Raw genomic sequence first — 24228 nt, 5'->3', positions numbered from 1 at the left:
TCTTTATTGGTCTATTAATCTATTTATGGCCTGGTGACATCACCAGGAAAGCCTAAACTCCTGCCCATGCAAACAGGCTGATTAGATGGCCGTATGTAGATTGTATTTTCCACTATAACATTTTTTTATTTATATTTTTTTTACAGTAACCAGGTTTCCAGCCAAACTTAGAGTAAAGTAATGAAGTAAAACATGTAATGACCAGCATGATTGAAACACATGATGGACTTCCCAAATGTCGACAAAACTAAAACTAAATGTGATCTTTTTGTGTTTGTAAAATATATTTTAGCGAGAAATATCGGTGGAAATGCTTTTATGCATAAGTATTGATATTATAACATATCGAAGTAAACTTGGAGTCACGCGATGACATGTCCTCCCACTACGACTCAGGAAAGCAGGAAAGCATGCTGTTTATTAGGCTACAGATCAAATGAATGATGAACTTCACAGAGTGGTGAAAGTGCAAGGTGATGCTCCTTTCCGATAAATATTGAGGTTCTTATTCTGGTGATATCTTAATCGATGCTTGGCTGCCATTTGACAAATCTCAATCTTTTGTCCTTAATAATAATCTCATCATGTAGGCTATACGTCCGCTCTAGCCAACAGTGTGCCAATAAAGCTGTTGGCTGGAGAGCAATACCAGTGGGCACCCGCAAAAAAAAAACATTTTGCGATGGAAGCTCATTTTAACTTTTAATCGCTACATTTGCTGTACAATGATACAAAACACAGAACAGAATTGACTGCTCTGGGCCTTTAAAATGTTTGTCTGTTACAAGACATTAAGTCTTCCATTTATACTGTCTGTTATAAGTCTTCCATTTATACCGTCTGCCCTTCAGGTCTTTCGGCTCCCTCTCCGAACACCTCTCCTCTGCTGGGAGGAGATGAAGCATCTCAAGGGCCTGGCCCCGTCCTGCAAGGACAAACTGGGCTGCTGGGTTCACAAGAATAGGTGAGTTGGTCTATTGGCAGGCAGTGTGTTTATGTAATAGGTCTTCGAGTTGCTGCATCTCATTACCTCTAAAGCAGCCTTTACCAAGCTATGGGGTTGCAAGAGAAATTCTACACAGATCAAAATTGACTGATGATCTTCCCAATACCTTTCTGATGCATTTGTCACTTCAAACCATTTCTCCATTAACTGCCGGCTGTTCACAGGCTAGTATTCTTCGGTGGCTACGGATACATGGCACAAGGAGCTCACAGAGGGACATTTGAATACGATTAAACTTCATTCATGGTATGGTCAATTAATTGCACAACCCTTGAAACCTTCAGCTGCTTTTAACACCAGTATGAAAATGGTCTGTTAAGTGTATCTGTCTGCAGCAAAGGGAGTTGTCAATAATTGCAAAGTTCTTGGTCGTGTTAATTAAGCACCAAACTTTTTTTTATTACTGAAACTGGGATGGACAACCAATAAGAAATGCAAATTTTTGTTCCGTAGTTAAATGTTTGCATGCCCTAATGAAAACAATCCCTTCTGTGTGTTGTAACAGGGAGATAATCCGGGGTGGGGCTGGAACAACCACATTCACATCCTGGACCTGTTCATCTGGAGCCAGCCAGTCACCAAGGTAACAGCATTCCCTTAAATCATGTCACAACTTTCTGTGTTGGAAGCCATTTTGCACATCTGTTTCAATGGGAGCTCCAGTCTCACCTCTCTATTCCCCTTTTCTATTGAAGGGTAATGCCCCATCTCCCCGGGCAGCACATGCCTGTGCCAAGGTGGGCAACCGAGGCTATGTATTTGGGGGGCGTTACAGGGAAAGTAGGAATGTTCTGAAAAGAGATTACTCAAGTTCCTGCTGAGTTTACGGTCACACTGTCTAATGTGAAATTGTATCACGGGCCTGTAGATAGATGTTGACCATGTTCATTTCTATGACCTATCACATAAAGGATCTTGTATTCTAAATGTTTGATGCTTTGTCTCTTTTACAACAGGATTACCGCCTGAACGACTTGCACTACATCGACATGGGGAGTGGCATGAAATGTAGTCCTCATCCAAAATGTCTTCATGCATGTTATAGCATTAAACACCTTTTTTTAGGGGAGGGGGCTGTGCTCTAACCCATAGATGTTCCTCTGTTCACCTTTATGGGACTAACCCTTTACCCCGGTCCTATTTCCCCTTGACCTTCCCTTGCCCCTCTACAGGAGTGTTCCTCAGCAGGGTCCTGTGGGACGCTTATGGCACTCCCTCACCCCCGTGTCACCTGATCACATTTTCCTGTTCGGAGGCTTCACAACATATAGAGACACTGAGTGAGTGAAGAGTACTTCCTTATCCATTTTCCTTGAGTCCATGGCATGACCAAATGTTTTTATTTCTCCATCCTTTTGTAATATATACAGGTGACGCTTGGCTGTACTGAATCAGCAAGAACAAGTGGCAGCAGTACAAGCACAATCATACACAGAGCCCCAGGTAATATCACAAGAGAGAAACCAATTAGTGGTAATGAATGGGAGCTGCTTGTTTCACTGTGTGTGTGTGTCCTTAGTCATTTTCCTCTTTTTTGTGTCAGGCTCTGGCACACGGCCTGTTCCGGTCCTGATGGGGAGGTCTTTGTGTTTGGCGGTTGTGCCAATAACCTGCTGTCCCATCAGCGAGCAGTGAGTACAGTGAGACCACAAGTGTCACTTAAAATTAGAACTATAAACTGATTGATAACAAGGTTTACTACCAAGTATGGTTTGAATAAAGATATGTCAATTGCCTTTAACAGGCTCACAGCAAAGAGTTGATGGTGTTCGCTTTTGATGGAAGTGGTGTTGGCCAGTCAGCAAGCATGGAAATGTTCATTATCCTTACGTGTGAATTTGTCATGCCAGTGTTTGAAAATGTATATATATTTTTAAAGTGAAAGTACCATGTTCAGTCCTGCTGGAAAGGTGACCATGTTAGTCAGAGGCTTGTTTGTGTAGTATTTTCAGTTTTTAATCAGGTAATAATACCAGTTGCACTGAAGTTACCACAAAATGTTTCTCATTTTGTATTATTTGCACAAGTTTCATAAAAATCTTAATTTTGAATCAAGAAAAAATAAATGTAAAATCAGATTTTGCATTGCTTTTCCCCTCCCTGTCATCTTGAAGTAAAGATCCAGGAAAATGTAATGCTTCGGTGCACAAGCTTTTCCTGTCATCCAATTGCAGACATCATAGTACTATTAAGGGTGGGGTTAACTCATTGTTTCGTGAAGAAAGTCCATGTCGACTAAATTGTATAGGTCTATTTCTTCTTGGCTGCCATTAGGTTAGGTGCTGACACTTTAACTTTGCCTGGGATGTTTCTTGATAAATCTGTATCCTGAAATGAGAAAAGAATGGTTGTTGTTTTGTGCCAAGTGGCTACGCAGTCATTCATATCAAGTAATAGATAAGGTGCTTACATATTCTAGAATGTCAAATTGATTTTATATACATAAATCACCCGTTTATAAATGGCAAAGCTCTCAGTATAGTGATGCAAGTCTTTAGATGTTATATTCCCTTTTGCGCGACTCTTAATTTTGCTGTTCAATTCTCCGTGTAGCCTGCTGCATGCCAAAGTAAAGGCAACACTAACTTACGAGTGATCATAGGGCGTTGGCCACCACTATGCCTCTTGGCATAGATTCTACAGCTGTCTGTAGCTTTCAATATACTGTATTCTTCATTTACTTAGATGTTGTGGATAAAGTTTGGAATGACAATTTCATGTGTACAACATCTAAAGACCTGGTTTGCTGTTTCTAAAAGGATGTATTTGGAGCCTTTGTTCATATTTTTCGGAAGTGATTTGCTGTTTGGGGTTTCTCAAATGTGAAGTCACAAAAGATTTGTCTGGACCGGCATGTTATAGAAATAACATTCCATTTACATAAAATAACTCGCACGTTGGCTACCTGCCATTCAGTAGTCTCAAAATGGACTCTGTCCAATAAAAATAACTTGTTTTGTTACAGTGCACCCTAATGAACACGTTCCGCCTTACCTTGACACTGCGAAACAGGTCCTTCTCTCTAGTTGAAGCCTCCCTGGCCTTCATGAAGCTGAATACTGCAGTGCGGGCAGCTGGGAGGACAAAATATAGATACAGAATTTCCTAGGATCCAGCCATGTCATCATTTATAATACTAGATAAGATAGAGACCTGCACACTGTCAAAAAAAGTTTTGGATTTATCCCCTTTTTTGTTACTGTGCGGGTCTCCACCTCTTCCAGTATTCATATTTTGACTCCTATGCACCTGGAACAGACACTATTCAGTAGTAAGGACCTTAAGACACAAGTGCTGAGCGATTAGTGCTTGAGGTTGTTTTGGTTCATTTAAAAATATATATAGATTATTTGGATGGAACGCTGAAACAATTAATAAAAAGTCCCATGAAGGTATTGTATTGACTGCTTTTCACTTATGGACCATAATTTATTCACTTTAATAAAATACTTCAGTTGTGTATTACATTTGTTTTATGACTTATTTAATTCCAAGTCATCATCTCATCTCTATAGAACTGCTACATATGCTATCTGATAAAACCACAATTTTGTAGTTTTTCAAAGTAAAGGCATACTTTTATGACTGCTGAACACCAACAACCAATCACTTAAATCGTGTATTTTCAGGTAGAGATACCTCGTGAAGCAACAGCTGCTCTCGATATCCCCTCAAGATCGTGATTTCTTCTGCCTCTTCATAGCAGGCATAAAAGAAACCAACCAGACGCGCAATTGATTGTGGTCATGGGAGTTAATTACGTTTTATGCACTTAACTATGTAGAATTCTGACCTGTTGGAAACCACAACTCCCCACACAGTTCAGGCTGGATCTGATTTATTTATAGAGAAACAACAATGTGCGGATTGAGCTCAGAAAAAAACAGAACGAAATGGAATTCATTTAAATTGAAACGACGTCGGATCAATTAGTTGTTTAAAAACTGAAAATGAACCAAAATTTTGGTTAATCTCTCGGCACATGCCCTCTTATCATTTATAACACGTTAACTGCCCTGATATTACCTTTTCCTTTCTTCTGGGTCCCTGGGGTCAACTTCACCTTGTGCCTAGTGGGAAACACTGTTGTTTAGCTAACTTTGAAAACATAGCCATGTCCCATTTCCTATGGCAAATGGAAGCAGAATAAGTATATCCCCTATACGGGTAAATGGATTAATCAACATTCGTGTTAGGTTGGCTTCGATGGAATGGTAGGAATTACTTGCGTTACATAGATATTATAAAACTAGGTAGATATGTTGTCCTTACTTGTAGTTGGAGAGGGCAGTGTAGGGGGCACAGACTGGCACAGCGAATAGCAGTACATCCTCTGGGTGGGGTTGGCCCGTCAGAGAATTCAGCAGTTTCTCTGCTTCCTAAGGAAGTCAATGGAGAGACACAATAAGACAAGGATGTTGGCCCTGCAACAAAGGATTTCATTAAAATATATTTATAGGCCAGGTTTGAACAGTAATACAGTAATCTCGAAGAACCCACCTCTGCTCCAGGGTTGTCTTGGTCCTGATCATCTCCTTCCTGCAACAGAAATAAATAGTCTTCCTCCCTTTTCTTCAGTCACCTTTGTTTCAATTCTTAGATCAAGCAAACATGGATTCAGAGGCCCTGTTCAAATATTCTTAAAATGAATTATTCTTTCCTTAAAGTAATCACTGATCTGACAAATGGATTGATAATTGGTGCAAGTTTTCCATGGCATTGCTTTAACCAATTATGTCATGTAGATCAGTAGCTACATGTATTAACTTGTCCAGTGATTTTTTTCCTCGACATTTAGCCAGTTTGCATAGAAAATAGATGTGACAATTGCCTTCTATGGTGCATTTCCAGTCTTAACAGTCTTGTGTTGACAAAAACAGCTGGACATAATGATGTCACAACAAAAAAGAAAGCACTTTTTCACAAAAATCTAGTGTCAAATAGAAATGAAGTGTTTCCATGATACATTTAGGCAGCCTGTATTCCCTCCCACCTATCTGTTTCATGTCTCAGATAGCCCGCAAAAGCCATGGATAGAATGCAAGAATTTACTAAAATTTCTCATGTGCCATCATAACACCCACACACCATGCCATGGTGAAACTTGCCCTCCTGTAGATCTGAAATAATTGGATGGTGAAACTTGCATCTAGCCAACTTAATTCAAGACAATCCTTGTGGAAAAAAATGTATATTTAGAAAGCAGTAGGCATTTAGAATTAAATGTGGAGTGAAGCTTTGTAATTGCGTGATATCACGTGCCACACGTACCTTCATAAATGATTAAGCAATCAGCATTATTTAAAAAAAAGTTTCCATCCTCATTTGTTGCAATAAAAGAGAGTTTGACGAAAGAAAAATCCACCCGTCGAATAGTTAAAAATGTAAAAAAGATTAAGTGTTGGTCCCATGTTTCATGAGTGGAAATATACCATACGCACAAAAATATTATTTCTCTCAAATTTTGTGAACAAATTATTTATATCCCCATTTAGTGAGCATTTCTCCTTTTATCAACTGATTTCCTTCTATGAACTGTAACTCAGTAAAATCGTTGCGTGTTTTGCATTTATATATTTTTGTTCAGTATTGATCTTTAGAACATTTCTATTATACTTTTGACCTATTTCTATTATACTAGTGGGGCGGCATGTAGCCTAGTGGTTAGAGTGCTGGACTAGTAACCGAAAGGTTGCAAGAACGAATGCCCGAGCTGACAAGATAAAACTCTGTCGTTCTGCCCCTGAACAAGGCAATTAACCCACTGTTCCTAGGTCGTTACTGAAAATAAGAGGTCGTCAATGAAAATATGTGTTCTTAACTGACTTGGCTAGTTAAATGTTCTTTTTTATCACAATTTTGGGACACTATTTTTGTCTAATAAACCTCAGGTCAATGGAAACCTGCCGAGTGATTACTTTGAGGAAGGAATCATTCATTTTAAGAGTATTCGCGTGTTCCCTGGAGAAAGAAAAACAAAAACTTTTTTTTAACCTTGTCATCCTGTTCAGGTGCTGTTCCCTCCTCCACAGCTAGACCCTCCTCTTCCCCTTCTGGTTTCTTTAAGATGACCTCCTGAGGACGGGGTCTCTGGGCTTGCTTCTGGGGTGCTTTTCTCAACACCTCGTCTTTGCCCTTCCCCTTCTTGCCCTTCTTAGGCTTCTCTTCCTTAGTGGAGCCAGCAGACTGCAGACGGAAAATTTCAATAAATTCCTGTACTGTACTGCTTTATTGGGAACATTTATTGGTAACCAGTAACCAGCCATAAAAAACTCAGTTTCATTCAATGTGTTTTTATACATTTTCTGGTATACAGATATGTTCATATCATTAATTTGTGTTCCAGTTCGTAATCCAGACATTTCAACAGTGTGAGGGAAAGTTCAACAACATACTCCTCACCCCCAACAATTTCATCATCAGCTCCCGATCCTCTTCATCTTGGTCTTTGTACTTCTCTTTAATTTTCTTCAGCTTGTTCTAGATTTCAACAAAAGCATAGATGAAAAGCTTGACTTTCAAGAGCAGTTTATTCTAACTAATGCCACCACGAAGACAGCAAAGCTGACAATAACCTTAGCCAGCACTAGAACCAATCTCTGGTCGAATTGGACTACAACTAATTTAGTTCATTTAAAACTTTGAAAATGTCTCACCTTTTGATGTCTCTTAAGAGGATGCTGAGAGGCTCCTCCCCCTCCTCCACTCTTGGTTTTCTGATTGGCTGCGGAGGCACCATGCGTCTCCTCAGTCTTTCCCTCTTCTTCCTGAGATTCAGAATGATCCCGTTTCCCCTTCTTCTCCCTTTGGACAAGAAGCAGCAAAACAAAACCATTGCATTCATGCATGTTTGCCACGAGGGAAGGTTACATTGCTATGTATTTAGCTTACCTTCTTTGCTTGGCTGTAATGTGTTTTCCCCCCTCTTTTTGCACCTCCACCTCAACCTAATGAAGAATAAATTGTACATACAGTTAAATCGTAAGTTTACATACACCTTAGCCAAATACATTTAAACTTTTTTTCTCACACAATTCCTGACATATAATCGTGGTAAAAATTCCCTGTCTTAGGATCCCCACTATTTTAAGAATGTAAAATGTCAGAATAATAGTAGAGAATGATTTCAGCTTTTATTTCTTTCATCACATTCCCAGTGTGTCAGAAGTTTACAATACACTCAATTAGTATTTGGTAGCATTGCCTGTAAATTGTTTATCTTGGGTCAAACATTAAGGGTAGCCTTCCACAAGCTTCCCACAATACGTTGGGTGAATTTTGGCCCATTTTCACCCATTTTGGGTGAATTTTAGCCCACACGTTTTCTACAGGATTGAGGTCAGGGCTTTGTGATGGCCATGCCAATACCTTGACTTTGTTGTCCCTAAGCGATTTTGCCACAACATTGGAAGTCTGCTTGGGGTCATTGTCCATTTGAAAGCAGTGGCTTCTTCCTTGCCGAGTGGCCTTTCAGGTTATGTCGATATAGATACTTTATAGTACCCGTTTCCTCCAGCATCTTCACAAGGTCCTTTGCTGTTGTTCTGCGAATGATTTGCACTTTTCGCACCAAAGTACGTTCATCTCTAGGAGACAGAACGAGTCTCCTTCCTGAGCGGTATGACGGCTGTGTGGTCCCATGGTGTTTATTGTTTGTACAGATGAACGTGGTACCTTCAGGCGTTTGGAAATTGCTCCCAAAGATGAACCAGACTCGTGGAGGTCTACAAAAAATGTCTGAGGTCTTGGCTGACTTATTTTGATTTTCCCATGATGTCAAGCAAAGAGGCACGGAGTTTGAAGGTAGGCCTTGAAATACATCCACAGGTACACCTCCAATTGACTCAAATGACGTCAATGGGCCTATCAGAAGCTTGTAAAGCCATGACAATTTTCTGGAATTTTTCTAGCTGTTTAAAACCACAGTCAACTTCGTGTATGTAAACTTCTGACCCACTGAAATTGTGATACAGTGAAATAAGCTTACTTGTGTCATGCACAAAATAGATGTCTTAACTGACTTGCCAAAACGATAGTTTGTTAACAAGACATCTGTGGAGTGGTTGAAAAAGGTGTTTTAATGACTCCAACCTAGTCTGACCTACGTCAGCTAACTTACTGCATTTCAACACATTTGGCTATGGAGCAGAGAGAGAATGTGCAGTTTTATAATGCTATTCTACACATTTCATCTTGAGGCTAAGGGAAAATGTTGCAGTTTAAAGCTAATTTCCAGTAATTCTACACTTTTTGCCATCTCATGCTTTCATATTACCTGGTCTGACTTCAACTGTAAGATATTACATTTACAAAATAAAAATGTATACTATAAAACATCAATTATTTTATTGCATAATGCAAAAGGCCAGAAGTTCACCGATCACAATGGCTTTACCTGAATGGACACCTTTTTGAAACCAGCACTTTGGGTTTCCCTGGAGAGAGAAACAAACAGAAACCTTTCTGATACTGTTGCACTTTCGGGCACTGAACATACCTGGGTCAAATAGACATCTCAAATACTTGAGCTGCACTTTATTCTGCCATTGTATCTTACGGCAAAAAAGAGCTTCTGGATATCAGGACAACAATCACTCACCTCGTATTAGACAAATATTTTTTCTTCAACAAGCAGGATGCACAGGATGTACTTCAGACACCCAACAAGGCCAAAATCCCAAGAGAAAGAGACGCAGGTATAGAGGACACAGGGCGGGTTTGCCTCGTAAGGATCCGCTGACAGCGTTTGGGAAATCTGCCCTTACCATCAATATTACTTGCCAACGTACAATCATTGGGACAATAAATTAGATGAGGTACGATCACGAATATCCTACCAAAAGGACATCAAAAACTGTAATATCTTACGTTTCACTGAATTGTGGCTGAATGACGACATGGATAAAATTTAGCTGGCGGGATATATACGCTGCACCGGCTAGATAGAACACACTACCTCTGGTAAGATGAGCGGGGTTCTGTGTATATTTGTAAAAAAAACAGCGAGCGGGTGCACGAAATCTAACCCAGAGGCGGCGCTCCTAGTGGCCGGGGACTTTAATGTAGGGAAACTTAAATCAGTCTTACCTCATTTCTATCAGCATGTTAAATGTGCAACCACATTAAAAAAATTATAGGTAACCTTTACTCCACACACAGAGACGCGTACAAAGCTCTCCCTCGCTCTCTATTTAGCAAATCTGATCATAATTCTATCCTCCTGATTCCTGCTTACAAGTAAAAATGTAAGCAGGAAGCACCAGTGACTCGGTCGAAATGATTGCATAAACCAACACAGACATGTAAAAAGCCCTCTTTTGGATTATAACATTGCCATTACTGTTGAAGGTTTCACTTTTTCTCTCTTTTTACCCCACATTGTTGTTATCGATGCAAAAAAACTAAGTGCAAAGTCTCTGTATCAGTGTATCTTCAGACTTACCCAGCATCGTTGTCCGTCCTCTTCAGTACTTTGGAGATGTGAGTAAGACTGTGTCTGAACTGAGAGACAAACTAGAAGACTTCCTTAAAGGAGAATGGACCAAGATCTCCACTACAGTGAATATAGTGGATGTTGTACTGCCTCCAGAGCCCAAGGTGATGGTACTTTGCTGGTGACTGTGATTTATTTAGAATTCAAGGCACACTTACCACAGAAATATGCCATCCCCATCTAGTAGAGCTGCCGCATTCAAGGTGCGGGACTCTAACCTGGAAGCTTCTAAGAAATCCTGCTATGTCATTTACATTACATTTACATTTAAGTCATTTAGCAGACGCTCTTATCCAGAGCGACTTACAAATTGGTGCATTCACCTTATGACATCCAGTGGAACAGCCACTTTACAATAGTGCATCTAAATATTTTAAGGGGGGAGGGGGCGAAGGATTACTTTATCCTATCCTAGGTATTCCTTAAAGAGGTGGGGTTTCAGGTGTCTCCGGAAGGTGGTGATTGACTCCGCTGTCCTGGCGTCGTGAGGGAGTTTGTTCCACCATTGGGGAGCCAGAGCAGCGAACAGTTTTGACTGGGCTGAGCGGGAACTGTACTTCCTCAGTGGTAGGGAGGCGAGCAGGCCAGAGGTGGATGAACGCAGTGCCCTTATTTGGGTGTAGGGCCTGATCAGAGCCTGGAGGTACTGAGGTGCCGTTCCCCTCACAGCTCCGTAGGCAAGCACCATGGTCTTGTAGCAGATGCGAGCTTCAACTGGAAGCCAGTGGAGAGAGCGGAGGAGCGGGGTGACGTGAGAGAACTTGGGAAGGTTGAACACTAGACGGGCTGCGGCGTTCTGGATGAGTTGTAGGGGTTTAATGGCACAGGCAGGGAGCCCAGCCAACAGCGAGTTGCAGTAATCCAGACGGGAGATGACAAGTGCCTGGATTAGGACCTGCGCCGCTTCCTGTGTGAGGCAGGGTCGTACTCTGCGGATGTTGTAGAGCATGAACCTACAGGAACGGGCCACCGCCTTGATGTTAGTTGAGAACGACAGGGTATTGTCCAGGATCACGCCAAGGTTCTTAGCGCTCTGGGAGGAGGACACAATGGAGTTGTCAACCGTGATGGCGAGATCATGGAACGGGCAGTCCTTCCCCGGGAGGAAGAGCAGCTCCGTCTTGCCGAAGTTCAGCTTGAGGTGGTGATCCGTCATCCACACTGATATGTCTGCCAGACATGCAGAGATGCGATTCGCCACCTGGTCATCAGAAGGGGGAAAGGAGAAGATTAATTGTGTGTCGTCTGCATAGCAATGATAGGAGAGACCATGTGAGGTTATGACAGAGCCAAGTGACTTGGTGTATAGCGAGAATAGGAGAGGGCCTAGAACAGAGCCCTGGGGGACACCAGTGGTGAGAGCGCGTGGTGAGGAGACAGATTCTCGCCACACCACCTGGTAGGAGCGACCTGTCAGGTAGGACGCAATCCAAGCGTGGGCCGCGCCGGAGATGCCCAACTCGGAGAGGGTGGAGAGGAGGATCTGATGGTTCACAGTATCGAAGGCAGCCGATAGGTCTCAAAGGATGAGAGCAGAGGAGAGAGAGTTAGCTTTAGCGGTGCGGAGCGCCTCCGTGATACAGAGAAGAGCAGTCTCAGTTGAATGAATGTCCTCCGACGAACCTTCAAACAGGCAAAGCGCCAATACAGGACTGAGATTGAATCATATTACACTGGCTCTGACGCTCGTCAGATGTGGCAGGGCCTGCAAACTATTACAGACTACAAAGGGAAAAACAGCCACGAGCTGCCCAGTGACATGAGCCTACCAGACAAGCTAAATCATTGTCGGAGATTAGGCCTACCACTGTTTTGTCATCTTTAAACTTAATGGTGGTGCTGTAGTCGTGCCTGGCCATGCAGTCGCTTCGAGGCAAGCAACACCGAGGCATGCATGAGAGAATCAGTTGTTCCGGATGACTGTGTGATCACGCGCTCCGTAGCAGTCGTGAGAAATAACTTTTTTATAATTTACCAGTCATTGTTTCAACACAGCCTTAAAATGCTTGGACAGAGTTCAGGAGCCAAGATAATTTGGATGGACTCCGTCATTCCTGTAGAGTATCTTCTGTTTCCAGAAGGTGTCAAAGTTATCAATAAAAGTGACTACAGTAGTCTTTTAGCCAGATGTGTCATGTCAGCAGTCTGCTGAATCTTTCACACCTGCGGCCCGACGATGGTACTGGACCTGAAATTATTGGATGTTTTTGAGTCTTTTAATGCTAAAATCAGTTCTTTAAAATCCATTTTTCAAAAACGTTCCAAGCTAGCTCTCCTGATGTCGTTTGATCCCACATGGACTACGACAGTGTCATGTGGGAAAAAGTAGCTTATGTAGGTTTGCTATTTGCTTGTTAAGAGTAGCTACTTCGCTCCTGTAGTCCTTCGCAAGCAAGCAGTTGCTACGTTGAAAGTCAACGCGGTCCACATTGTCCCGGAACAAAACAAAGTAAACGCAGCTCCTGCAACGTCGGAAACGTTCAATGGTGGCCTCCATTTGAGACCGCCGAGCCAGCTAGGCTAGCTGGGCTTTCGCGTCTCTCCCCCTATACAGAATCTGTCAGGATCCCAGCAGGACGGATAGCAGCGCTCACAGCAACTTAGCTCAACAGAGCCGTAGGATTCAAAATAAAATAAAAGTATATAAAAACACGGTCAGTAAACAGTCAGTAAAAACACTGTCAGTAAACCAAGGTCTTTAGTTCAGGCTTCAGTGTTCGACAGGTTTCAGTTTCAGCGGTCGACAACAACAAACATACGTTGCACTCTGATGACATTCATCAAGGTTTAGGCTTTAAGACATGAAGGTCAGTCAATGCGGAAAAAGTCAAGAACTTTTAAAGTGCAGTCCTTAAAAACCATCAAGCGCTCTGATGAAACTGACTCTCATGAGGATCACCACAGGAAAGGAAGGCCCAGAGTTCTCTCTGCTACAGATAAGCTCATTAGAGTTAACGGCACCCCCAATTGCAGCCCAAATGTATGCATCACAGAGTTCAAGTAAGAAACAAATCTCAACATCAACTGTTCAGAGGAGACTGCGTGAATCATGCCTTCGTGGTCAAATTACTGCAAAGAAACCACTACTAAAGGACAACAATAAGAAGAAGAGACTTGCTTGGGTCAAGAAACATGAGCAATGGACATCAGACCGGTGGAAATCTCTTTGGTCTGAGGAGTCCAAATTTGAGATTTTTGGTTCCAACTGCAGTGTCTTTGTGAGACGCTGAGTAGGTGAACAGATGATCTCCGCATGTGTGGTTCCCACGGTGAAGCATGAAGGAGGAGGTGTGATGGTACTTTGCTGGTGACTGTGATTTATTTTGAATTCAAGGCACACTTACCACAGAAATATGCCATCCCCATCTGGTTGGGACTATCATTTGGGACTATCATTTGTTTTTCAACAGAACAATAACCAAAAACACATCTCCAGGCTGTGTAAGTGTTATTTGATCAAGAAGGAGAGTGATGGAGTGCTGCATCAGATGACCTGGCCTCCACAATCACCTGACCTCAACCCAATTGACATGGTTTGGGAGGAGTTGGACCGCAGAGTGAAGGAATAGCAGCCATCAAGTGCTCAGCATGTGGGAACTCCTTCAAGACTGTTGGAAAGAGCATTCCAGGTGAAGCTGGTTGAGAGAATGCAAGAGTGTGCAAAGCTGTCAAGGCAAAGGGTGAATACTTTGAAGAATCTCCAATATATTTAGATCTGTTTAACACTGTTTTGGTTACTACATGACTCCATATGTGTTATTTCATATTGTTGATGTCTTCACTATTATTCTACAATGTAGAAAATAGTAAAAAAATAAATAAAGAAAAACCCTTGAATGAGTAGGCGTCCACAAACTTTTGACTGGTACTGTATCTCTAAACTATTTTCACCTACATATTTGACCTAGGTCTACTGTTCTAGACACCAGCCTTTAGTCAATTCAAAAGGTAATATTTGGTATTCAACTACAGTGGAATAACATATTAACATGACCGGCACACATACAACGGCGACATACAGTAGCAGCATAATATTACCTGGTGGACTGCAAGTGGGACAGGGAGATGGTGGTGTCTGGAAAACTGAACTCTGCACTCTCCCCATCACTCTTCACCTTCGCCTCGAGCCCCTCCACCTCATCCTCCTCCTTCATGTCATCCAGTTCTTTAGCATCTCCATCCTCCTTATGTTCAGCCTCTGCCCCTTCAGTGGCTTTCTCTACTTTTACCTCCACTCCATTCTTCTTTCCATCTCCTCCTCCGTCTTCCCTCTCTCCCTCGTTGCTACTGTCATCCCCTGGGAAAACATATGTATGGTACATAAATGCAACAACCAATAGATTCACGTACAGAGGTGTGTATGTGTCTGTGGCTCTTGAAGCCCTGTACCAATAAGCTCCTCCCCATCCTCTAGTAGCTCTGCTGTGCTGGACGTCACATCCGCCATGTCCTCGTCAATGGTCTTGACCTTCCTCTCACCCCGGTGTCTGAATACACACTGCTCATCTACCTGTGGACACAAGATGAGACTGTTTAGCCAAGATAGGGTTTACCAACTGACTCCTCAAAAGGCAGTCAGATATATTTTAAGACTATGACAGAGCAAACACGTTTAAAACATTAGCTTTCACCTTGAAGAGAAAGCTGAAACCCATCATTAAATAAGAGGGCGGCATGTAGTTCTTCTTTCCTGTGAAAATAGGAATGCTGTTTTAGCTGTCGATAATCCAAAACTACATAATTGACATATAACCACCATGTGGTGGCTACTGGGAAGATGTTGGCATACCTCGGATCATGAAACTTCCAGTGGTCAGGTATTCTCCAGTGGGGGCAGACTTAGTCACCTAGACAGAGAGAGACGAGAAGAGTTATAATTGGAGCAGCTCTGACCACACCCTGACCCAACCATCCAATCCTGAAGTAGGCTCCCAGGAGAACTCACCTGGTGGTAGTGCACCCACCATGCGCTGGTGATAACCTTGGCGTCCCAGGCTGCACTGTAGCACACGGCCATGGTGCCCGCCTCAGTCAAGGTGCGTGGAGGAATGGGCACACCTAGAGGGAAGTGCCACAATTACACCCCATTAAAATAAATGGAGAGTTCACAGATGATTGTCAACACTTAAGCTTGAATTCAAGTCGTCGGGTAGTTATAACTAGAATTTGGGCTAAGATGGGCAATTCACTTTAAGTTGCATGAACATACAGTATTAGTCAAAAGTTTGGACACACCTACTCATTCAATTGTTTTTCTTTATTTTGACTATTTTCTACATTGTAGAATAATAGTGAACACATCACAACTATGAAATAACATATGGAATCATGTAGTAACCAAAAAAAAGTGTTAAACAAATCTAAATATATTTCATATTTTTCAAAGCACGGTTCCTAGGACTGACTTGCCTAGCTAAATAAAAAATGTTTTTAAGTAGCCACCCTTTGCCTTGATGACAGCTTTGCACACTCATGGCATTCTCTCAACCAGCTTCACCAGGAAAGCTTTTCAAAAAGTCTAGAAGGAGTTCCCACATATGCTGAGCACTTGTTGGCTGCTTTTCCTTTACTCTGCGATCCAACTCATCCCAAACCATCTCAATTGGGTTGAGGTCAGGTCATCTGATGCAGCACTCCATCACTCTTCTTTGTTAAACAGCCCTTACAAAGCCTGGAGGTGTGTTGAGTGATTGTCCTGTTGAAAAACAAATGGTAGTCCCACTAAGCGCAAACTAGATAGGATGGCGTATCGCAGCAGAATGCTATGGTAGCCATGTTGGTTAAGTGTGCCTTGAATTCTAAATAAATAACAGAGTCACCAGCAAAGCACCCTCACACCTCCTCCATGCTTCACATGTGGTTCACACATGCAGAAATCATCCATTCACCTACTCTGGTTGGAACACTGTGGTTGGAACAAAAAATCTAAAATTTGGACTCATCAGACCAAAGAACAGATTTCCACCGGTCTAATGTCCATTGCTCATGTTTCTTGGCCCAAGCAAGTCTCTTCTTCCATGAAGGCCTGATTCACGCAGTCACCTATGAACAGTTCATGTTGAGATGCGTCTGAAGAATTTATTTGGGCTGCAATTTCTGAGGCTGGTAACTCGAATGAACTTATCCTCTGCAGCAAAGTTAACTCTGGGTCTTCCTTTCCTGTGGCGCTCCTCATATGAGAGACCGTTTCATCATAGTGCTTGATGGTTTTTAGGACTGCACTTGAAGAAACTTTCAAAGTTCTTGAAATGTTCCGGATGTTCTTGTCACAACACAACTGATTGGCTCAAACGCATTAAGAAGGAAATAAACTCCACAAATTAACTTTTATGAAGGCACACCGAATGAAGCTGGTGACTATCTCATGAATCTGGTTGAGAGAATGCCAAGGGTGTGCAAAGCGGTCACCAAGGCAACGGTTGGCTACTTTGAAGAATATCAAATATTATTTTGATTTGTTTAACTCTTTTTTGGTTACTATATGAAACTATTATTCTACAACGTAGAAAATAGTATAATTAATGAAAAACCCTGTAATGAGTAGGTGTGCCCAAACTTTTGACTGGTACTATATATTAAAGAGAAATTCCAGAGGATAAGAGAGCATCATTTGACTGAACAACAGTGTGTTGATCACAGAACTAGGCCAGCACTTACCAGATGGGTTCTTGATGACACAACTAGTTGCTCCATGGAGGTCGGCGTGAACGTAGATATCCCCTGATAAGAGACACCAACATGAGATTTTCACACAGGTAGAGATAGACTCTGTTCCAATATCCATACTATACATACTATACATTGAAGCAATGTATTGTGAATGCATTCTATGTGGTATGCTAGTATGGATAGTGGAACATAGCGTACCAATACGTTCAGGTCCGAAACAATGTATTGGGCATGTATTTGATGCTAGTATGGACATTGGATAGTTGTCCATAGCCTGTTGTAAGGTAGGACTATAATAAGTGTATTCCACTCTTACCAGCCCTCAAGTAGCGCTTAACGATAATTTCATTCTGTTGCTGGTCACGTCCGGCGATGGTGAGGTAATTTTCTGAGCTGATGAACCACAGGAACTTCTCAAACCTGACAGAGCACAACGATACATAATTTGTCACATACTGAAAAGATAGAGAAAGTAATTGCCCAGAAGAATATGAATTTGTCACAAATCTGACACAAAGGTGGAGAGAACTTTGCGCTCATTTAATTACTTCTTACAGGTGTTACATTAGCTGAAAATGGCTGCATTAGTTCAGATTTGTCAATGACTGCTCATCTCTCTACACATGGCAAGTTTTCAGAGGGTGAATTCAGTTAGGTTAAGTGTCTTACCAGTAGACTTTCCTGGCCTTCTGAATGGTCGTAACCGTTTGGACCTCTTTAAGGGTTTGCTTGGTCTTCTTCTCAGCAGATTTGAAAGCCTTCAAGTAAATAAAAAAGGGGGAAAATGTTACAAATATAAAAACTGACCACAAACACAAATCGACAGGGAATTTCATATGCATGTGGCACTATCACCTTCTGGGCTGCCTCCACGGTTTTCTGCTCTTTCTTAGCAGCGGTTCGCTTGTGGTCGTAGTATCTGGAAAAAAGGAGATCAACGTTTGGGTTCGTCAGCTTGATACCTAAAACCACATCTGGCCATACTGTTCAAAGCATAGAGATAAAACATAACTGTTCTATTTAATTTTTCAGTTCAAAGAATACACTAAGCCAGGGAGAGTGGAGAGCCTACTTTTTGGCATTGGCGTAAGCTGACAAGCTGAGGTCCACATCCACCATCATGGGCTGGTCCATTTTGGGCTTGCCCTTCTGACCCTTCTCTTTGTTCTTGTTCTTCTTCCCCTTCTTCTCTTCAGCCACCTTGGCTACATCCTCCTCCTCCACTTCCTCTGGGACAATGTATGGGTTCCTGAACGGGGAAACAACAGGGTAGTTTTTAGTCGGCATGAGAGTAATTGATGATAAAATGATTGTCTTGTTAGACTTCAGTGCAGCTTTTGACAATATTGATCATAGTCTGCTGCTAGAAAAACGTATGCGTTATGGCGTTACACCCCCTGCTATAAATGTGGATAAAGAGCTACTTGTCTAACAGAACACAGAGGGTGATCTTGAATGGAAGCATATCAAATATAATAGAGTTAGAATCAGGAATTCCCCAGGGTAGCTGTTTAGGCCCCTTGCTTTTTACATGTTTTACTAATGACACGCCACTGACTTTGAGTAAAGCCAGAGTTTCTATGTATGCGGATGATTCAACACTATACACGTCAGCTACTACAGCGACTGAAATGACTGCAACACTCAACAAAGAGCTACAGTTAGTTTCAGAGTGGGTGCCAAGGAATAAGTTAGCCCTAAATATTTCTAAAACTAAATGTATTGTATTTGGAACAAAACACTCACTAAACCTAACTAAATCTTGTAATAAATCATGTGGAAATTGAGCTAGTTGAGATGACTAAACTGCTTGGAGTAGCACTAGATTGTAAACGGTCATGGTCAAAACATATTGATGCAGTAGTAACGAAGATGGGGAGAAGTCTGTCTATAATAATGCAATGCTCTTCCTTCTTAACAACACTATCAACAAGGCAGGTCCTACAGGCCCTAGTCTTGTCACACCTTAACTACTGTTCAGTCGTGTGGTCAGGTGCCACAAAAAAGGAATTAGGAAAATTGCAATTGGCTCAGAAAAGGGCAGCATGGCCGGCCCTTGGATGTACACAGAGAGCTAATATTAATAATATGCATGTCAATCTCTCCTGGCTCATCACTACTTTTATTTATGAGAGGTTGAATGCACCGAGCGGTCTGTCTAAATTACTGGCACACAGCTCGGACACCCATGCATACCCCTCAAGACATGCAACAAGAGGTCTCTTCACAGTCCTCAAGTCCAGAACAGACTATGGGAGGCACACAGTATTACATGGAACTCTAATGGAGGCCCTAATGAGCATGACCCTGTTCTTTCTGTTCAGCATCCATCTATTTAATTGGCTAGAGGGCAGATAAAGGTGGGTTAGTGGTTGATTCATAGTATTTGGAGTACTATGAACTGTTCTGTGCTGGATACAATATCACATTTTTCCTTTCGAGCGGGATTCTTGGCAACACTGTTTATACAAGGCTTTATAAATGCATACATATGACACCTACAGTAAAGAGTTCGGCCCCCCTTACATATTGTCCAGCTTATTTAGACAGTTTGAAAGAGGATGGGACACAGTGATAGAGGGGAGCATCAAGGACGTGGGATTCAAATCCTAGACGCTGTGGGCGATATATGCTGGGAAACTGCAACGCCACGCTCCCACAACCTTCCAGCAAGATTGCAGCAGCATAGGATGGATGCGTAACCAGGTTAGCTTAGTACAGCTCAGCTCAGTTGTAAATGTTAAAGGGCAGTAGTCAAGTTAAACCGAACCAAAGACAGTTCAATTCAATATGACTTTATCAATCCCTGGTGGGGCAATTGGAAATGTATCCCCATTTTGGGCATCAACTCACTTTAAAAGCATTGTGATGTGGTTGGTCTGCAGCTTCAGCTCCTTGATGGCGCAGGCCACTGGGTCTCCGGCAGCCTGGGCCTCCTTGACGATCAGCCCTATCTCGGCCCAGTCCACCTGGTTGGCCAGGGCGCTCCGCACCACCTGCAGAGCCCTCTCCACTATGGGCAAGTTCATTTCCACCAGCTCGCCCCTAAGCCTGTCTACCTCCTGCAACAAATGTTAGCATTAGCACTCCTTTAGCATTCGCATAACTGAGTACAAGCTATTTATATCAAAAGTCTTTCCGTTTTAAATTAAAATTACTTCTTGAATTGACCATCTTCATTTCGAAATAACCCTGGCACGGACACACATGCTTACCATCATAACTAGATAACACACAGAAGGTGTTCAACTACATGTCTTGGCAGAGCCACCTCTCCTCCTTCAAAGATATTACATGTGATCAGGTTATGTACATTAGTGTTGCCTACACACACACAGATGTTGGAATAAAGTGCTGCCAACACCAGGTGACTATGTTCCAAAAGTAGTGCACTATACAGGGAAAAGGTTGCCACAGTAACAAGGTTAGTGACTGCCGATCGATCAGGTGATCAACCCAATCACCCCATTACGGATCAGATCAATATGTAAACCACAGCCTGGGAGCTACATATTCCTCCGCTATATAGGCGGATTTCCAAATGCCACCCCATCCTTATAAAGTGCACTACTTTTGACCAAGTGGGAAGTACACTTTATAGGGAATAGTGTGCCATTTGGGACACATACACAAAGTGGGTCATCATGGAGGACAATCCTCCCATCATTACCCCCCACACAGCCTATCAGTCATCCTTCATTCCAGCCATAACCTGACTCTTTATTAGACAGGTAGTATGGCGAGAGCGAGGGGGAGAGAGAACCTGTTTGTGGTTGTTATGGGTTCTTTTGTGTACCCGTTTGTGTTTGTTTTGAGTTGTGGGTACTTTTGGGTTGTTTGGGGTGATTAGTGGGACCAAGGGCCATGCATTTAGAGAGGCAAACTTTTAGAATATTCTTCTAATTGTAGACATTCAGTTACATAACATTGTTTTAATATTCCCCATGTAATGTAATTGGGAGCTAACATGGCTGACATACAATGTTGTAGTGTCATGTAAATGCATCATAATATTCATTCTAGACATTCAATTTTATAGTATATTTTAAATATTCTCCATGTAATGTAAATTGGGAGCTAACGTGGCTGCCATAGAATGGTGAAGTGTCATGTAAACGCATCATAATGTAAAAAACGCATTTGCCCAACTCTCTAAATACATGACTCTGGCCGGACCCATTAGCACTCCTTGAGCATTTAGCACTCCTTTAGCTCTGACCATTTGTTTTCACTGTGGTGATCAGACCCGAGTTCAAATATCATTGGTTATCTTTGAAATACTTTGAGTGCTTGATTGAGACTGCCTGTTGATGGGTCGGGTTTACTCCATTGGTTCCATTGAGCAAGGAAGGCTAAATCAAGAGCAGTTTAAGTATCTGAAAGAAAACAAATACTAGTTGAACCCAGGGCTGTGTTCGAATACCCATTCTAACATACTACATACTTAATGAGTATATATTAGTTAATTTTAGTATACTGTAAACGAACGGTATCATTTCAGTTGAGCGTACTAGAGCGCCGCCTGTCTACCGGAAGTCGATGCTGTTGCTATGCAACCTCTGCTAGCATAACAAATGACTAAAACATTTTACCATTTTGGGTGTGTTCGTAAATTCAAATCTGCAGTGCCAGAGTGTGCTCTGGGCGTTCGTAAATCCAGAGCGTTGTCAGATTGTAAATTCAGAGCGTTTCACTCTCGGAGCGTTCAGAGCCGACACTAGACGCTCTTGACGAGGAGTAGGGCTGATCCGAGCGTTCAACAGCAGTCAAGCACCCAAGCTAATGTTGGCTAGCTACTTCCAGACACAAATGAGAGAACACCTCACTCTGACCATTTTACTCGCCAGCTGGTTAGGCTGTTTTCATGTTATCCAGAGTGTTGGTGACTAACTGTGCAGCTGGCAACAATTTATTACTCTTTTTTTTTTGCAAACGTTTACTGACACCGGCCATATTCAATGGTGCACGAGACTAATTAACGTCTGATGAAACGCAAAACGACTACACCACTTAGCTAAGAATGATGTGAATAATCAAGTCAATAAAACGTTGGTTAGTTAGCAGATAGTTAATATACTGCCTGGAAAGCTCGATGTATTAGTATCCAACTAACGTTAGATAACTAGCTAACATACCGGTACATAGTGCTGTAATGCTTTGCGGTTTGTAAGGATAGCGTAGCTAACAAATTGTCAGCCAACATAACGTGTAACGTAACTTATTTGAAATGTCATTACTGCATTACATTGCTCAACATTAACATTTGCCATTAGTTAGTTCAATGAATTTGAATTCGCTCTCGCCAGAAACTATACTGCTTAAGTCCGACATTTTCTCCAAATCTGAAAACATTGTGATGCCACGCCCCATTTTCTGAAGATGTGCATAATAGGCCCAAAAATTACAGAAATGGTGTCCTATGCATGTATACTTCGTATTTTGGCAAATTTAGTACGACATCCGGAAACCTTTGGCATACTAACTATATCCATACTATGACCAATAAGCATACTATATACAGTTGAAGTCAGAAGTTTACATACACCTTAGCCAAATACATTTAAACTCAGTTTCACAATTCCTGACATTTAATCCTAGTAAAAAGTCCATGTCTTAGGTCAGTTACGATCACCACTTTATTTTAAGAATGTGAAATGTCAGAATAATAGGAGAGAATTATTTATTTCAGCTTTTATTTCTTTCATCACATTCCCAGTGATTTTACATACACTCTATTAGTATTTGGTAGCATTGCCTTTAAATTGATTAACTTGGGTCAAACATTTCGGGTAGCCTTCCACAAGCTTCCCACAATAAGTTGGGTGAAATGTGGCCCATTCCTCCTGACAGAGATGTTGTAACTGAGTCAGGTTTCTGGCCTCTTTGCTCACACTCGCTTTTCAATTCTGCCCACAAATTTTCTATAGGACAGAGGTCAGGGCTTTGTGATGGCCACTCCAATACCTTGACTTTGATGACCTTAAGCCATTTTGCAACAACTTTGTAAGAATGCTTGGGGTCATTGACCATTTGGAAGGCCCATTTGCGACCAAGCTTTAACTTTGTGACTGATGACTTCGAGATGTTGCTTCAATACATCCACATCATTTTCCTACCTCATGATGCCATCTATTTTGTGAAGTGCACCAGTCCCTCTTGCAGCAAAGCACCCCCACAACATGATGCTGCCACCACCGTGCTTCATGGTTGGGATGGTGTTCTTCGGCTTGCAAGCATCTCCCTTTTTCCTCCAAACATAACGATGGTCATTATGGCCAAACAGTTCTATTTTTGTTTCATCAGACCAGAGGACATTTCTCCAAAAAATACAATCTTTGTCCCCATTTGCAGTTACAAATCGTAGTTTGGCTTTTTTATGGCAGTTTTGGAGCAGTGGCTTCTGCCTTGCTGACCGGTCTTTCAGGTTATGTCGATATAGGACTCGTTTTAATGTGGATATAGATACTTTTGTACCCGTTTCCTCAAGCATCTTCACAAGGTTATTTGCTGTTGTTCTGGGATCGATTTGCACTTTTCGCACCAAAGTACATTCATCTCTAGGAGACAGAACACGTCTCCTTCCTGAGCGGTATGGCGGCTGTGTGATCCCATGGTGTTTATAATTGCGTACTATTGTTTGTACAGATGAACGTGGTACCTTCAGGGGTTTGCTCCCAAGGATGAACCAGACTTGTGGAGGTCTTTTTTCTGGGGTCTTGGCTGATTTCTTTTGATTTTCCCATGATGTCAAGCAGGGTAGATCTTGAAATTCATCCACAGGTACACCTCCAATTGACTCAAATGATGTCAATTAGCCGATCAGAAGCTTCTAAAGCCATGACATAATTTTCTGGAATTTTCCAAGCTGTTTAAAGGCACAGTCAACTTAGGGTATGTAAACTTCTGACCCACTGGAATTGTGATACAGTGAAATAATCTGTCTGTAAACAACTGTTGGAAAGCTTACCTGTGTCATGCACAAAGTAGATGTCCTAACCGACTTGACAAAACTATAGTTTGTTTACAAGAAACTTGTGTGGTTGAAAAAACAAGTTTTAAT

At 41.9% G+C, this 24228-nt stretch overlaps 1 protein-coding gene and 1 long non-coding RNA gene across 3 annotated transcripts in view; one reads left to right on the top strand and one right to left on the bottom strand.

Annotated features, from left to right (window-relative positions):
• Window positions 1–853: 853 nt before the first annotated feature.
• On the top strand, window positions 854–2358 carry LOC124046212. Of its 2 annotated transcripts, XR_006840980.1 has the most exons (4): window positions 854–964; window positions 1171–1252; window positions 1512–1589; window positions 2179–2358. It is a non-coding gene; the product is annotated as an uncharacterized LOC124046212 (long non-coding RNA). The 2 variants fall into 2 exon arrangements; XR_006840979.1 differs by having other exon boundaries at window positions 1512–2358.
• Window positions 2330–24228, bottom strand: part of LOC124046210 (nuclear export mediator factor Nemf-like) — a 35097-nt gene continuing 13198 nt past the window's right edge. The window contains exons 12-32 of the mRNA XM_046366333.1: window positions 20022–20230; window positions 18241–18417; window positions 18024–18087; window positions 17838–17926; window positions 17485–17588; window positions 17157–17219; window positions 15445–15557; window positions 15289–15346; window positions 15131–15189; window positions 14889–15009; window positions 14538–14796; window positions 9402–9441; window positions 7898–7953; window positions 7663–7810; window positions 7409–7486; window positions 7001–7192; window positions 5507–5545; window positions 5279–5385; window positions 5033–5076; window positions 4001–4080; window positions 2330–3334 (exon numbers count right to left, since the gene is read on the bottom strand). Coding sequence (XP_046222289.1) covers window positions 3257–3334; window positions 4001–4080; window positions 5033–5076; window positions 5279–5385; window positions 5507–5545; window positions 7001–7192; window positions 7409–7486; window positions 7663–7810; window positions 7898–7953; window positions 9402–9441; window positions 14538–14796; window positions 14889–15009; window positions 15131–15189; window positions 15289–15346; window positions 15445–15557; window positions 17157–17219; window positions 17485–17588; window positions 17838–17926; window positions 18024–18087; window positions 18241–18417; window positions 20022–20230 — 2178 coding nt within the window. The 3' untranslated portion in view covers window positions 2330–3256. The remainder of the gene's footprint in view (window positions 3335–4000; window positions 4081–5032; window positions 5077–5278; window positions 5386–5506; window positions 5546–7000; window positions 7193–7408; window positions 7487–7662; window positions 7811–7897; window positions 7954–9401; window positions 9442–14537; window positions 14797–14888; window positions 15010–15130; window positions 15190–15288; window positions 15347–15444; window positions 15558–17156; window positions 17220–17484; window positions 17589–17837; window positions 17927–18023; window positions 18088–18240; window positions 18418–20021; window positions 20231–24228) is intronic.

The sequence above is a fragment of the Oncorhynchus gorbuscha genome, linkage group LG10 (genome assembly GCF_021184085.1).
Source record: "Oncorhynchus gorbuscha isolate QuinsamMale2020 ecotype Even-year linkage group LG10, OgorEven_v1.0, whole genome shotgun sequence".
NCBI classification, from domain to species: domain Eukaryota; kingdom Metazoa; phylum Chordata; class Actinopteri; order Salmoniformes; family Salmonidae; genus Oncorhynchus; species Oncorhynchus gorbuscha.
This window is presented reverse-complemented; position numbering and strand designations above follow the sequence as displayed.